The sequence below is a fragment of the Haliotis cracherodii genome, unplaced genomic scaffold (assembly GCF_022045235.1).
Source record: "Haliotis cracherodii isolate W230 unplaced genomic scaffold, xgHalCrac1.p SCAF_2, whole genome shotgun sequence".
NCBI lineage: Eukaryota > Metazoa > Mollusca > Gastropoda > Lepetellida > Haliotidae > Haliotis > Haliotis cracherodii.
This window is the reverse complement of record NW_027266275.1, coordinates 64,147,663-64,163,611: the sequence shown is the minus strand read 5'-3', so window position 1 is coordinate 64,163,611 and position 15,949 is coordinate 64,147,663. Positions and strand designations below refer to the sequence as shown.

General features: G+C 40.6%; 1 protein-coding gene across 1 annotated transcript in view; it reads left to right on the top strand.

Moving 5' to 3' along the window:
• The window catches only part of LOC139469410 (syntaxin-8-like), a 61,950-nt gene that overhangs the window by 29,361 nt on the left and 16,640 nt on the right, over positions 1-15,949 (top strand). The window contains exons 5-7 of the mRNA XM_071251573.1: positions 5,229-5,362; positions 9,477-9,569; positions 13,127-13,228. Coding sequence (XP_071107674.1) covers positions 5,229-5,362; positions 9,477-9,569; positions 13,127-13,228 — 329 coding nt within the window. The remainder of the gene's footprint in view (positions 1-5,228; positions 5,363-9,476; positions 9,570-13,126; positions 13,229-15,949) is intronic.

Below are 15,949 nucleotides of genomic sequence, written 5' to 3'. Positions count from 1 at the left end.
GTGATAGACAGGGGTCCCAGGCCACAGTGTGGTAGACAGGGGTCACTCGGCCACAGTCTGATACATAGGGGTCCCAGGCCACAGTGTGGTAGACAGGGGTCCCAGGCCACAGTGTTGTAGACAGTGGTCCCACAGACACAGTGTGGTAGACAGGGGTCACTCGGCCACAGTGTGATACATAGGGCTCCCATGGCCACAGTGTGATAGACAGGGGTCCTAGGCCACAGTGTTGTAGACAGTGGTCCCACAGACACAGTGTGGTAGACAGGGGTCACTCGGCCACAGTGTGATGTATAGGGCTCCCATGGCCACAGTGTGATAGACAGGGGTCACTCGGCCACAATGTGATAGACAGGGGTCCCACGGCCACAGAATAGGTCTTCAGCAACCCATGCTTGCCGTAAAAGGCGACTATGCTTGTTGTAAGAGGCCACTAACAAGATCGGGTGGTCAGACTCGCTGACTTGGTTGATGCATGTCATCATATCCCAATTGCCTAGATCGATGCTCATGATGTCAGTCACTGGATTGTCTGGTCAAGACTCCAATATTTACAGACCGCTGTCATATAGCTGGAATATTGCTGAGTACGTCAAACAACAAAACAACCAAACCTCATTCGGCACTTAATGGCAGACCTCTGGCTTCTGGAAATGATAATGCCCTAAAGAGTACAGTTACATTCTGAAGTAGTCACTTGGAGAAGCTATCCAGGGACAGTATTATTAGGGTAGTTGTCTGCACAGATTGGGGAAATACACACGTGGTAGAGTCTGTGTCAGCCATGGTCACTGGAATACGACTCCTGAATGGAACTCCCACCCTCAAATTCTTAGCTCGTGAAATATCTCATTGTTCTGTTTAATTACCGGTAACTGAGGTTTGAGAGGAGGGCAAGTGTGATGCTACAGTAAGGGAGAAACCGGAAGGCAACAAGTTGGATTGGAAAATGAATTTAGTATTTGGAGTTGGTCACAGACTATTGGAGGGTGTGGTTAATAATTGAAGGTAGTGATCACCATGCTACAAGAAGTTATGATTATCTGTCAATGAATGTTTGTTTGTTTGTTGTTTAACGCCGCACTCAGCAATATTCCAGCTATATGACGGCGGTCTGTAAATAATCGAGTCTGGACCAGACAATCCAGTGACTGACATCATGAGCATCGATCCACGCAATTGGGATCAACCAAGTCAGTGAGCCTGACCACCCGATCCTGTTAGTTGCTTTTTACGACAAGCATAGTCGCCTGTTACGGCAAACATGGGTTGTTGAAGACCTATACTACCCCGGAATCTTCACAGGCATGAATGGAAGATGGGGTCAGCTATGCATAATTCTGTATTATCATTACATACTCACTGCCAAAAGAAATGTGAATACCATACATGTTGGTTAATATTTGAAGACTTACTCATATTCAAGAGACATTTGATTGGTTTGATGCACAAACAAACCCTTATGAACTGATGCTCATGAACGCATCACATGTGACGTACGTCATAAGTCCATGACTCGAGATGCACCATTTGTCTGGTTGAGGATTAGAGTATTAAGTTTGGACATGTTTCATGTCGTGAAAAGAATACAGACACTGTCATAACACTTGACTCATTGTCAGTTTTGTCATTAAGTGGTACTCATCGGAAACATCGCTTCTTAATGTACATACTTCTCTATATGTGTATATAATAGTGACTTAATACCAGTCACCGCTGTATTCAGCAGCCAAAAGTAAACGTTATAAACATTCTGAGGTCAATCTTTGTAAATTCTGTGACCAATATTGTGATTATTCTGCCCGCAATTCTGCAAACTTTTAAGCTTAGTTTTCATGAATTAAAACTTATCCATGGCTAGAATAGCTTATTGAAAGGAAACAGGACATCACTAGTGTAAATGTAGAGACATGCACTTTCATTAAGCAATAATACAAAGGTCAACTTCACTACAAAACATAATAAATATCTGTTTACATGTTTAAAACCAGTTAAAATTTTGCAGTTTATTTGACAAATTCAGATGCAGATGAATGCAAAATTCTGCACGAGTGTTCTGCACAAAATGTTATTTTCTGCACTGAGTGGGCATTTCTGCCAAATATTCCCTGACTGCCGAACCCCAGAATACAGCAGGGGCTGTGAAACAAACATGATGTCCAAATTACAAAAAATCCTGACTGAACTAGATATATTGTCCTGCTGAGTGATGTCAGTTTGAGACTTCATGAACAGCAGGAGCAGCATGAACAGGGGATCAACAACGTCAACTGACCTGTCAGCTTTTGAAATCACTAAAATTGCACATGCGCAAATATCAGAAAATTATTTCATTTTTCAGAGCATTGGGTGATACTGTACGGGAACGGTTATGCAAATGACAAGGATTTCATCAAAATATCGCAATACTATTTAAAGAATCAAAATACCCACAAACGTCACCCAACTGTCTATTCCTTTATTCAATCCTTCCCCACAACTTCTCTAGAATTTGCTCTACCTCGCAACCTCGATGCAGTACACACAACCCCACAACTTCACCAGCAATACACACAACCCCACAACTTCCCCAACAATACACACAACCCCACAACGTCCCCAGCAATACACTCGACCCCACAACTTCCCCAGCAATACACTCAACCCCACAACTTCTCCAGCAATACACTCAACCCCACAACTTCCCCAGCAATAAACTCAACCCCACAACTTCCCCAGCAATACACTCAACCCCACAACTTCTCCAGCAATACACTCAACCCCACAACTTCCCCAGCAATAAACTCAACCCCACAACTTCCCCAGCAATACACTCAACCCCACAACTTCCCCAGCAATATACTCAACCCCACAACGTCCCCAGCAATACACTCAACCCCACAACTTCCCCAGCAATACACTCAACCCCACAACTTCCCCAGCAATACACTCAACCCCACAAAGTCCCCAGCAATACACTCAACCCCACAACTTCCCCAGCAGTACACACAACCCCACAACTTCCCCAGCAATACACTCAACCCCACAACTTCCCCTCAACAATTTCCCCAGCAATACACTCAACCCCACAACTTCCCCAGCAATACACTCAACCCCACAACTTCCCCTCAACAATTTCCCCAGCAATACACTCAACCCCACAACTTCTCCAGCAATATACTCAACCCCACAACTTCCCCAGCAAAACACTCAACCCCACAACTTCCCCTCAACAATTTCCCCAGCAATACACTCAACCCCACAACTTCTCCAGCAATATACTCAACCCCACAACTTCCCCAGCAATACACTCAACCCACCAACTTCCCAACCAATACACTCAACCCCTCTACGTCCCCAGCAATACACTCAACCCCACAACATCTCCAGCAATACACTCAACCCCACAACGTCCCCAGCAATACACTCAACCCCACAACGTCTCCAGCAATACACTCAACCCAACAACGTCCCCAGCAATACACTTAACCCCACAACTTCCCCAGCAATACACTCAACCCCACAACTTCCCCAGCAATACACTCAACCCCACAACTTCCCCAGCAATACACTCAACCCCACAACTTCCCCAGCAATACGCTCAACCCCACAACGTCCCCAGCAATACACTCAACCCCACAACGTCCCCAGCAATATACTCAACCCCACAACGTCCCCAGCAATACACTCAACCCCACAACGTCCCCAGCCAAACACTCAACCCCACAACTTCTCCAGCAATACACTCAACCCCACAACGTCCCCAGCAATACACTCAACCCCACAAAGTCCCCAGCAATACACTCAACCCCACAACGTCCCCAGCAATACACTCAACCCCACAACTTCCCCAGCAATACACTCAACCCCACAACGTCCCCAGCAATATACTCAACCCCACAACGTCCCCAGCAATACACTCAACCCCACAACGTCCCCAGCCAAACACTCAACCCCACAACTTCTCCAGCAATACACTCAACCCCACAACGTCCCCAGCAATACACTCAACCCCACAAAGTCCCCAGCAATACACTCAACCCCACAACGTCCCCAGCAATACACTCAACCCCACAACTTCCCCAGCAATACACTCAACCCCACAACTTCTCCAGCAATACACTCAACCCCACAACTTCCCCAGCAATACACGCAACCCCACAACTTCCCCAGCAATACACTCAACCCCACAACGTCCCCAGCAATACACTCAACCCCACAACTTCCCCAGCAATACACTCAACCCCACAACTTCTCCAGCAATACACACAATCCCACAACTTCCCCAGCAATACACTCAACCCCACAACTTCCCCAGCAATACACTCAACCCCACAACTTCCCCAGCAAAACACTCAACCCCACAACTTCCCCAGCAATACACAACCCCACAACTTCCCCAGCAATACACTCAACCCCACAACTTCCCCAGCAATACACTCAACCCCACAACTTCTCTAGCAATACACTCAACCCCACAACTTCCCCAGCAATACACACAACCCCACAACTTCCCCAGCAATACACTCAACCCCACAACTTCTCCAGCAATACACTCAACCCCACAACTTCCCCAGCAATACACTCAACCCCACAACTTTCCCTCAACAATTTCCCCGGCAATATACTCAGCATTGGAAATAGTGGACATCTTCTAGTAATCATACCACTATTGCAACGTAATTTGTTGCTATTTTGAACTATTGTTTTAGCTGTTGCAATAGTTAAAATGCCACTTAGCCAACCCAGGTTACTTCCAAGTACTATCATTAGAACAAGGATGTGTGTGGTCTGCATGATATGAACTGTATCAGTTTGCCCACTGAATATTCATTATGAAATGTGTTTTGATGTTTTTACAGGCATTCTTTTCTCTTATTGCAATATATATTCTATAACTAGTAGCATTATTGTTACATTGAAATATTTACCCTGGTTACTGAGTTTTTATGTTTTAAGTTTGAATTTGGTATCATCTTGGCTTCACCATTGTCTCAGAGGGTTTAACTTTATCTGGATAAAACATCTGTGAAGCCATGCTTGAAATCAAAGAGCCATAAAATCAACGTGTTTAATTTATTACTGGAGTAAAACTGAAGCTGGAAGCTGTAGCAGTACTGAGATGCTGTCCTCACACCTAAGGTGGTTTATTTTTTTATCAGGCTAGTATTAATGAGATCCAGAAAAATAATGATATTCAACATGTTTTCAGGGAATTGGAAATGTAATGGATTTTGCCTTTATTTCAGGCAATCACTGTTAGGAAATCGTGGAACGGACACATTTGCTTCCAGTGACCCCTGGGGGATGAACGAGGATCCAGACAGCTTCCGAGGGGTTGCTAATAATGAAATTCAGGCTCAGCAACAGGATATTATTAGAGGTGAGCAGTTGTGTGGAAAATAATATTTAGGCATTGAGGCAGTTGTGTGGAAAATAATATTTAGGCAGTGAGGCTTAGTTGTTAGGAAAGCGCTGCCATGTAGTGGTAGCTTTCTGAAGATGCAAGGGATAATCTCCAAATAACAAACATTAATGGTGCCTGCATGGACATATAATTGACGATATGGAAACAGAATTGCGAACATCAATCCAAGTCTGCTTTGATTCTACATACATTACATGCCCTATAAATAACTGTTGTAATTACCTGTCCGATGCTTTATGATAAGGTGATGGGTCATTTGAAAAAAAAGGCTGCAAGATGATGGACATTTATTTATATTAATGCAAGTGCTGCAAGCTTATCCAAGCCATCTGCTGTAATCAAAGCTTGGTATGAGGACACCCTTCAAAATGAGTAGTGTGGTTTAAACAGTATTTCAGTTTTAACATGGCGTGCGGGAGGCATGGCAACTGAAGCAGGTCAGACATATGCAACTGAGGTCAGAACTACAGATAAACTTTTGGTTATTTGGGTATTGTACCCAGGGGTTTAATTTGATTGGGTATCCAAACATTTTAGAGGGTATTCACTTTGTTTTTACCCACACATTTCTTGAAATTTGGGTATTTTACTTTAAACCTGTTTTGCAACAATCCCTGTAAATCATTTAAAAGTATATGAATAGTAGTATACCCGTCTGCGTCTGCTTTCGCCTCTTTGTTTACAATACCTAGCATTGTTAGAAAGGCGCTATTGTTTTAATTACCAATCAGCGACTATTTAAGACACAACATGTACATTGACTAGGCTCGATGTGTTTTTCAATTGGCATCTATCAGTATGTTTGTCTCAGAATCTTTTCCGAGTGTTACTGTCGGTAAGTGAATTTGACGATCAGCTGATACACAATCATTTTAATCAGTTGGAATATACGCAATCGTTTTATCTAATAGTTGTATTATACGCATTAATTTTATTTCAAAAGCACCATTTCGCTATTTCTATTGATACACTAGGATTTGATTTGTCTTCGTATTTCAGTTTATTTAATGCGTATCTTACGCAAATACGCAGCTTATCTTGAGCTCTGTTAGGTTAAAATCGTCAATATGGATATGGTGCTGACAAGGTGATGTGAGATGAAATGGGGTTTAATGTAGAGTTCAAAATTATCGTGCTTACATTAAGACATGGTTGCACATGTGTGTGCGACTGCTTGTACTAGTCCGAACAAATGCTGGTTTAATAGTACAATCCCATGGAGATTCCATGCCGCAATTCTTTAACATACTCCTGTACAAACTGCACTCAGACACGTATACTGACTCGAAGACGACCATTCCTTGTTTTATCCCTTAATGTTGATCTCCGGGAACGCAGATTACTGGGTTGCCATCGTTCTCCTCTTCATTGCTGTCATAGTAATAGTGGCATTGCCTTTTGGTAGGATGCGGTCAGGGATGAACCACCAACATTTCACTCTCCAGCAGTGCTAGATACTAACATTTTTAGTCCACTTGTCCTTATGATGATAACATACAGCAAAACCCTTGAAAATGGCAAATTTCTACCCGTCCTTATGATACCTTAACTATTGGGCAGTTTGGCAAGGACTATAAGACTAGTGCCGATTACTACTACTGTCCAGGCCAACACTCTTATCAGCTACATCACGAAGTCAGTTCAGTGCCAACAGATCTTGGTTCATTTTCCATAATGATATCAGAATGACACTCGCGTGTTATATCACCATGATCACAAGGAACCACCTCTGATTGGTTGACCTCAACTACAGCAAGTACCACTCCATACCAAAAGTCTAGTTTACTGTGTAATGTAATGGGAGGCGTGAATATTGGAAGCAGGGGCGTGTAACCTGCAGAGACCACGCTTATGTCTAGGTTCCAGAGGCAACCAGGTAGTCAAGTGGCTCAAGTGCCTGATTGTTTACATGATACTGATTTCATTCTCTACCTTGTTAAGCCGTAGTGTCCCACTCCTTGATGGTACTTGAATATTGCTAAAAGCGGCATAAAACCATTTACACTCACTCAATATTTTGGCTCCTTCTTGGTTTTGGAGATGTGAGTTGAATAATCAAGGAGACTACGATGTTGTTTTAAAGTTTAATATCCCCAGCCACGAAGTGGGGCGGGGGATACAGGAACGGAGGTCGTCTGTCCGTCTGTCCATCCTTCTGCTTCTCAGAGTGGACAAAGTTAGAGAAATGAAATTTTAAAAACTTGTATTACTGGTCATGATCTTAAAATGAGTTTGAAAATTGGTGTCGATAATTCAATTTTTATAGAGTTATGGCCCTTGCTCTGTGCTTTTCAACTTAGTGCAACTTAGTTACTTCCCATGCTACATAATTTTAGATTTTGAGCATTCACAGTTACGGCCCTTGACCATGTTATTTTACACAGTGCATAATGGGGACAAGTTTTCTCAAATACTACTGAAGCTAGCTTATCTAAAGAGATACTTATCAAGACTAAGTTCAAGAAATTGTGTCATTAATTATTTTATTCAGAGAAGGGTCTTTTGTGTGTATTAATTTCACATTTCACATTGAAAGCAAAGAGTAGTTGACCGCACTGAACATGTAACAATATAAAACAAGTTTTGCAAGGTTGTAAATTGTCAACTGCACACACTCACCTGAAACTCAATAGTCGGGACTTCATTTGTCAAAACATCTGCTTTCTCCATTTACAGAAGGGACATAACTCCGTGACACAGTTGTATTGTTACCACATACACATACCCGTGAAGATCCGGGTTGTAAAAGGTCTTCAGCAACCCATGCTTGTTGTAAAAGGCGACTAACGGGATCAGGTGGTCAGGCTCGCTGACTTGGCTGATTCATGTCATCATATCCCAATTGCATGGATCGATGCTCATGATGTCAATCACTGAATTGACTGGTTATTTACAGACCGCCGCCTTATAGCTGGAATATTCTGAGTGCGGTGTTAAACAAACAAACAGTACACAGAATAAACAAGGAATCACAAGTTGAATTAATTTTCAAAGCAAGCATTTTTACATTTATTATACAGGTGCAGGCAGTGTTTTTGCAAACTGTTCCAGAAGTTGTATGACCAATACTGTTGTGTGTAAAACAAGCTATGTGACTTAAACAGGCATATCCCAATGATCACTTTTTTATTTTTACATTTATTTTAGCTATGATCACTTTGTGACAAGGGGACAAGGTGCATCAGAAGATACAGCTCTTAATAGACTGTAATCATCATAATTAGCCTCCGGACCTTATATTCTCCCAACCTCTATCACCACAACACCAGAGTATGAGCTGTGGCATGTGACTTGGTTAAATGCCCGAGGATCTTATTACATTGATTACAATACATTAAGATTCCATGCTTTCATCTGGAAATTTATTTGTTTCGTACAAAAGTGAGGTAAAATTATCTCAGCCCCGCAGGAGATAAAGTGGTCGGTGCCTAAAAAACGTTATCACTCTATTTCTCATATTTTTTATCAACTCCCAATGCTTCTTGAAAGGAGATGAACCTGGAAGACAGGAGCTCCCTGTCTGGTTGTACTGCTAGTCAATCAGACTGTCCTGTGTCTGGACTCGCACGTCTCTGTATTCTCCCGCCATTATTACCTTCCTCCTGCTATGATTAAGAGGTCCTAGTCGTCATCTTATGTGTGATGTATACTGTCTAAGTCCCTCGTTATGGGGATGGTTGTGTCGATACGGACATTGATGAGTGTCGCACAAAACTTTCAATCACTGTTATTGACGACTAGAAGGGGCGAATCACAATCATAGATTAAATTGATGAACTCTCGATTGAAGGGAAATAGACTCAGGCAAGAACTCCATCACTTTGAAATACTCGGGGGAATATTTCAATTTCATGCCTGACGTGGAGATGAAGATTTACCATTGACTTTTATTGCCCGGTCAGAATGCCCATTTATTGGTAATTCCGTCAATATTTGTGAGAAGGAAGTATCGTGTTGAGAAGGTCAGAGCAATTCCGAAATTTATGATGAATGTTCGAGATTTGACGATAACGACTGCTGGTCATCCAGCTGACAGAAAATCAATTTTGGCACAATTTTCTCATTGTAGAACAAGACCAGGGGTTGGAGGCTTTGTCCAGTGTAATAGCACGACAGAAGATGATGGCTGTTGATATTGGCAACGAAGTGGATAACCAGAATGGTAGGTATTGAAAATACAGGGGAACATTGTTTCCTCCATTAACTCCAGATATTGTTAACAGCAATATGACTATAGTCGCAACAGAATTGTTATCAGCGTTATTGTCTGATATTGGAACTCCGTGGCCTCAAACACCAAACTCAATATACCGTATTCGACGTAATAAGCACCCAGGGCGCTCTCAAAATTAGAAATAGGGGGCTCTTATTAGAATATAATTTTGGTGAGATAAAAAACAGAGTTGAAAGATTGTAAATTTTGTGATTTATGCTGACAGCCTGAAATGATATAAAAGAAGAATCTGTGCGTATTATGCACGATAGATATATTTTCGAGAATTTTATTGCCCATAATTAAGGTGCGTATCATACACGAATAAATAAGTCTTGTGTACATTGATCAATTGGAAGGGGTGCTAATTGGGATTGTTCACTAGCCAATATATTAGCAAATATCTCCTTCGGGGCTTATATGAGCGGGGCGCTTATTACGTCGAATACGGTATTTTGATTGTTCTGAGGGCCTGATTTTACAAGCTGCTACAACTGTGTTGTTCAGTAGCTACAGCTCTGAGTGCTGTTGTACAAAACAACCATAGTGCTATGAATGCTGAAATCTATGTTAAGGTATGGGAGTGATGATCACCTTAGCGCTAAGATGGATCTGTACAACGGCACCCTGATAACTACTGGAAATGGAAAAGAGGATGGGGAAGGAGGGAAGAGGAGGGGGAGGAGGAGGAGGTATAGCCCAGCGGTGAAAGCTTTAAGTTATCTGGCTGAAGGTCCAGGTTCAAGTCCCTACATGGACTATTGCTAAGGACAGTGTGAATACCACGCTCACACACCTGAAACCACTCCCTGGTTATGTTCAGGGCACACTCACACTTAGACACAGAGCATAAAAGGCCTTAAGAGGTTCAAACTATAATAAATCACTCATCTGAAGCTGTATGTCTTAAAAGTGCCCCTCAGTTTCTGTAATTAAATGGTAGTTTTGACCTACTGTCATGACCAGACAACAAACAGACATCACTGGACTCTTGTCTCGTTGACTGCCCTCACTGTATACTGGGTGATCATCAGGCCAGGAAAGGTGATCAGTCACTTCCAGTTCCTGCACTGCGGCTCATCATTAGTTTGTTCAGATGTGAGGCTTATAAAAATAAAGAATTGGTCCTCAGCCAATGACTTTTGAAAATATAGTGGGGGCGGGTGGCAATGTCATTAAAATCAGACCTCAGTTCTCGCTTCCGCTAAACAAAGATCTGAGGACATCCCATTAGGGGTCATGTCAGAATGACCTTTCATCCGACCAATCAGAGCATCGCTTACCAGATTATGAAAGTGAAAGTTGGAATGTGATTTCTGATCGTGCAGCCTCGAAAACTTTAACTCCTAACGATAGTTATGGGTTTAACGACTGTATCCATACAATCTAGACCATCTATTAGCCATTCCAGAATGTTCTTTTGTTCAGGTTTCAAATTTGTAATCGAGAATTTGTCAAAATATTTTTCAAAGCGTAGTCGCCAATTTGAAATTAGTGCCGTAAAGCACGAGAAAGCTGCTTTCTGATTGGTCATTCCATTGGTCGGTCAAAGTTCGTGCAAGGTCCGTCTGACGTGACCCGTAATGGGATGTCCTCAGATCTTTGTTTAGCGGTAGCGAGAACTAAGATCTGATTTTAATGAGATTGGGCGGGTGGTGTTTTTTGTTTTTTTTGGCTTGTTCACGCAGATTGATCAAACAGTTAGCACGGTGACCAACTGTGTATTAGGCGAAAAAAATAAAAGAATTGGTTCTCAAGCAATGACTTTTCAAAATATGGTGCTAGTGGTGGGTGATTTCTTTTTTTGTTGTTGCTTGTTCTAACTAGTATGTAACCAAATAAACAGTTGCATACTATCAACCTGGGAAAGGGCCTCCCTACATAAACAAGCATACAAACTCCTACTGCCACCATGACCATAACACAGCGGTAGAAACTAACAGGTTTGAACCACTAGTCCTTATAATAACATATAGCAAAACCCTTAAAAATGGCAAATTTTTACTAGTCCTTATGATACCTTAACTATTAGGCAGTTTGGCAAGGACTACAGGACTCATGCCAATTTCTAATGCCGATAACACAAGATGTGCAGTAACACAGTGCGCATGTAAAGGGAAGTAACTGTGTGCTATATTGGATCGCATTGTTTTTAAGTATTAGGATTTTTTTCAAAATTTTTAAAATGGAAATAAAAACGAAATGATTTTATGATGATGCAAGCGGTGCCTGAGAACCAAGACCTTTTTCTTTTTGCCTAGCACTTGCGGTTATGCCTGTGTCAACCACATAATATGTATTTTATGCAAAAGCGTGTGTAGCATATATTTGTCCCCTTAAGTTATTTTGTTTGAAATATGTCTCTGTTAACCCAGCAGTGAATGGGTACCTGGTAGGATGAGGTAATGTGACTGTTAACCTTTTAGAGCCTCACAGGTAGCTTGCGTTGTATACTCCACAAGAAAATCAAGTGCATCCACTGACCAGGTGATATAGGTGCACCTTGGGTATGACATTTAGCATGGAAAAAGCGTAATACAAATGTACTATTATTACAATTAAATACAGACTATCCCTCCTTGTTAGGCGGTTGTATGTATTATTTAATAATAATTGTTATAATTGGTTGGTTGTGTGTTTGTTGTTTAACGCTGCACTCAGCAATATCCCAGCTATATGACAGCAGACTGTAAATAATCAAGTCTGTACCAGACAATCCAGTGATTGACATCATGAGCATCGACCCAAGCAATTGGGATACGATGACATGCGTCAAGCAAGTCAGCGAACCTAACCCATGATCCTGTTAGTCGTCTCTTACAACAAGCACAGTCCTATTCTAACCCAGATCTTCACAGGTCGATTCCATTATATACCTCATTTTGTGATCCGCTTGTTCTGACGTAGAGCTCCTGTCAGCTGTTCCAGTTCTATCAATACAGTATAGAGACTATTGTCCACTTGAAATTAACGTCCGTGGACAAGCCTCTGCATGTAATAGGCAAATACTCCGCCACTCGCTTCCACAGCAATAAATGCGAAATATATGAAATTGCATGAAATGAACACATTGATGTGGAAACTGTTGACTGCATGACATAGATGCTGAGTGTTTTTTAATCAGGGCTTCAATAAAGCCAGTGTTTGGACGTTGTGCTTCATTACAGAGCTGATGGTGACAGTACTAGATGCCAGTGTGTGATTGATGAATGTCACATATTGACTCAGCTTTTATGGATTGGATTCCAGTTTGAAAAGACTGTTGCCGTTTCATTAAGTGTGATTACCGTTAGGGACTTAAGTTTGGATTTGTTATTCTCATTTTCAGAAAAGATGTTTGGCCATTAGTAAAAATAGCTGCATTGATCTTACTGATAAATTTATTTGAATTGCTTAGAGTATGTTTAAGGATAGCAGATTGCTTTTTAAGATTTTCATTTTGCAAAGAGGTTAAAAGGGAATTTGACTGTATTTTGAAATATAATTATGTCTGTTTTAACTTGCAGAACTTATTGATGATATAACAGACCACGTGGACAGAACAGGGGAAAGACTGGTCAAAGAAACTTCACACATTAGAATTGTAGACAGGAAGTCAAACACGTGTGGTAAGTTTTCCCTTTGGCAGTCAAGCAGTGTCCCTTTAAGGGTTTGTGGAAGCATGGGCATTGGTGAATGGTAAGATGCTGTGCAGAGTCACACCCCTTTGCTGTACAAGGATCTGCTGGTGCTGGGTCAAATCCAAGATCCAATCCAGTAGGGCTGAGATGGGTAACTTGGATACTCGGGTCGGGTGGGTCCAGAGTAGTAGGACCAAGGTACCCACAGTACTCATGGTTAATCATGAGATATATTGTTTAATGATCCAAGATCCAATCCAGTAGGGCTGAGATGGGTAACTTGGATACTCGGGTCGGGTGGGTCCAGAGTAGGACCATAGTACTCATGGTTAATCATAATCATGAGATATATTGTTTAATAACAATACAACTCCATGGTTACACACAGGTTATTAATGTCCTTTCTGACAATGCATGCATTCCTTCTGACTTTTTTTGTCAGCACCATACCCGTGCTCGTGGGTTTCACCGAAGTGGTAAACGTCTGAGACCTGCATCACTTCGGGCTTTCCTCCCACATTAAGCTGACATAATGTGATATAACTGGAACACTGTTAAAAGTGGCGTTAAACCCAACTCAGTCAGTCCTTCTGACTTTTACATGTTTGAGTAACTTCAGTGTATGCATAATCAGTTCATTTTATACGTGTCTCTAAATAGATCTTGTCAGGGCTCTAGGAAAACAATTACTAATTGGATGTTTTGTACCCAAGTTTTTAGGGTAACCGGGTTGTTAATCTGGATTCGTCCCAACCCAACAGTCCAATGATTTTCCTAAGTCTGTCAGCACCATACTTGTGCTCATGGGTTTCACAGAAGAGGTGGACATTTTCATGCTGTGCTGGCCATGAGTTTTATGGTGCTGGAAGCTGCTTTTATGTCCCTATAACAGAATCTGCTGGGTGTGGGTGTGAATATTGCAGTTCTGTCCTTATTGTTGTTCTTAGTTATTAGCCCCAAGCCCATGCTAATGGTTTTGACCAAACATCTTGTACCTGCTTCATCACTTTCGTCTCCACCCACTTTAACCTGAAATACTTAACAAAGTAGTATTATAACTGAAATATTTTATTAAGTGGTGTTATGACTGAAATACTTTACAAAGTGGTGTTATTACTGAAATACTTTACAAAGTGGTGTTATTACTGAAATACTTTACAAAGTGGTGTTATAACTGAAATACTTTTCCAAGTGGTGTTATAACCAAAATACTTTACAAAGTGGTGTTATAACTGATAAACTTTACAAAGCAGTGTTATAACTGAAATACTTTACAAAGTGGTGTTATAACTGAAATACTTTTCAAAGTGATGTTACGCTAAAAAACTTTACAAAGTGGTGTTATAACTAAAATACTTTACAAAGTGGTGCTATATCTGAAAAACTTTACAAAATGGTACTACCGGTATATCTGAAAAACTTTTCAAAGTGGTGTTATAACTAAAATAATTTACTAAGTGGTGTTATAACTAAACAACTTTACAAAGTGGTGTTATAACTAAGATACTTTACAAAGTGGTGCTATATCTGAAAAACTTTACAAAATTGTACTATATCTGAAAAACTTTTCAAAGTGGTGTTATAACTAAATAATTTACTAAGTGGTGTTATAACTAAACAACTTTACAAAGAGGGGTTATAACTAAAATACTTTAAAAAGTGATGTTATGCTAAAAACTTTACAAAGTGGTGTTATAACTAAAATACTTTACAAAGTGGTGCTATATCAGAAAAACTTTACAAGATTGTACTATATCTTAAAAACTTTACAAAGTGTGTTATAACTAAAATACTTTACAAAATGGTACTATATCCGAAAAACTTTACAAAGTGGTGTTATAACTAAAATACTTTACAAAATGGTACTATATCTGAAAAACTTTACAAAGTGTGTTATAACTGAAATACTTTATGTGTGTTATAACTGAAATACTTTATGTGTGTTATGACTGAAACACTTTACAAAGCAGCTTACCCAGTTGGAACCCGGGTCAGGATAGGTTCTGAGCACTCTATGTCTTGTTGTAAGAGGCAACCAACTTGGATCGGTCACTCAGGCTCTATGTCTTGGTATATTATTTGTCTTCCAGGCCTCAAAGTTGTGACTAAAATAGTCGCCAATGCAAGCTAAATTTCAATTTGTCTTCTGTCTAAAATTCAGAGGTAGCCAAATGACTACCTTGAAAAATATCTTGTGGCAACTAAATTCTATTGCTATACATATGTAGGCACAAAAATAAACATGTCTGCTACTAATTGTACTCACAAATAATTCCTCCTAAAGTCAACATTGAACCAAAATACATAATTATTAATGTAATAAGTATTTTATTTTAGTTGATAGTTTATTGGATAAGCAAGGATATACCTAGATAATCTAGTAACATAAATTGTTCGAGTCACAAATAACAAAACTCAAGTACATTTTCCACAAATATACAATAATAGTTATTTGATAAAAGATAATTTCAAATGCTTTTGGCTACCTACACTATTGGCTCGACTTCCTAATTAGTAATTTTACCACTGGCTACCTGGAAAAAAATGCTTGTAGCCATATTGCTACGTGGTAAAAATGTAAACTTTGAGGCCTGTCTCCATACTGTGTGGAGCATGCTCATGATGTCAAATTCTGACTTTTCTGGTCCAGGTTTGACTACCTGTCGGCCACTGTGATTGATATAGCTGGAATAGTGCTGACTGGCATTA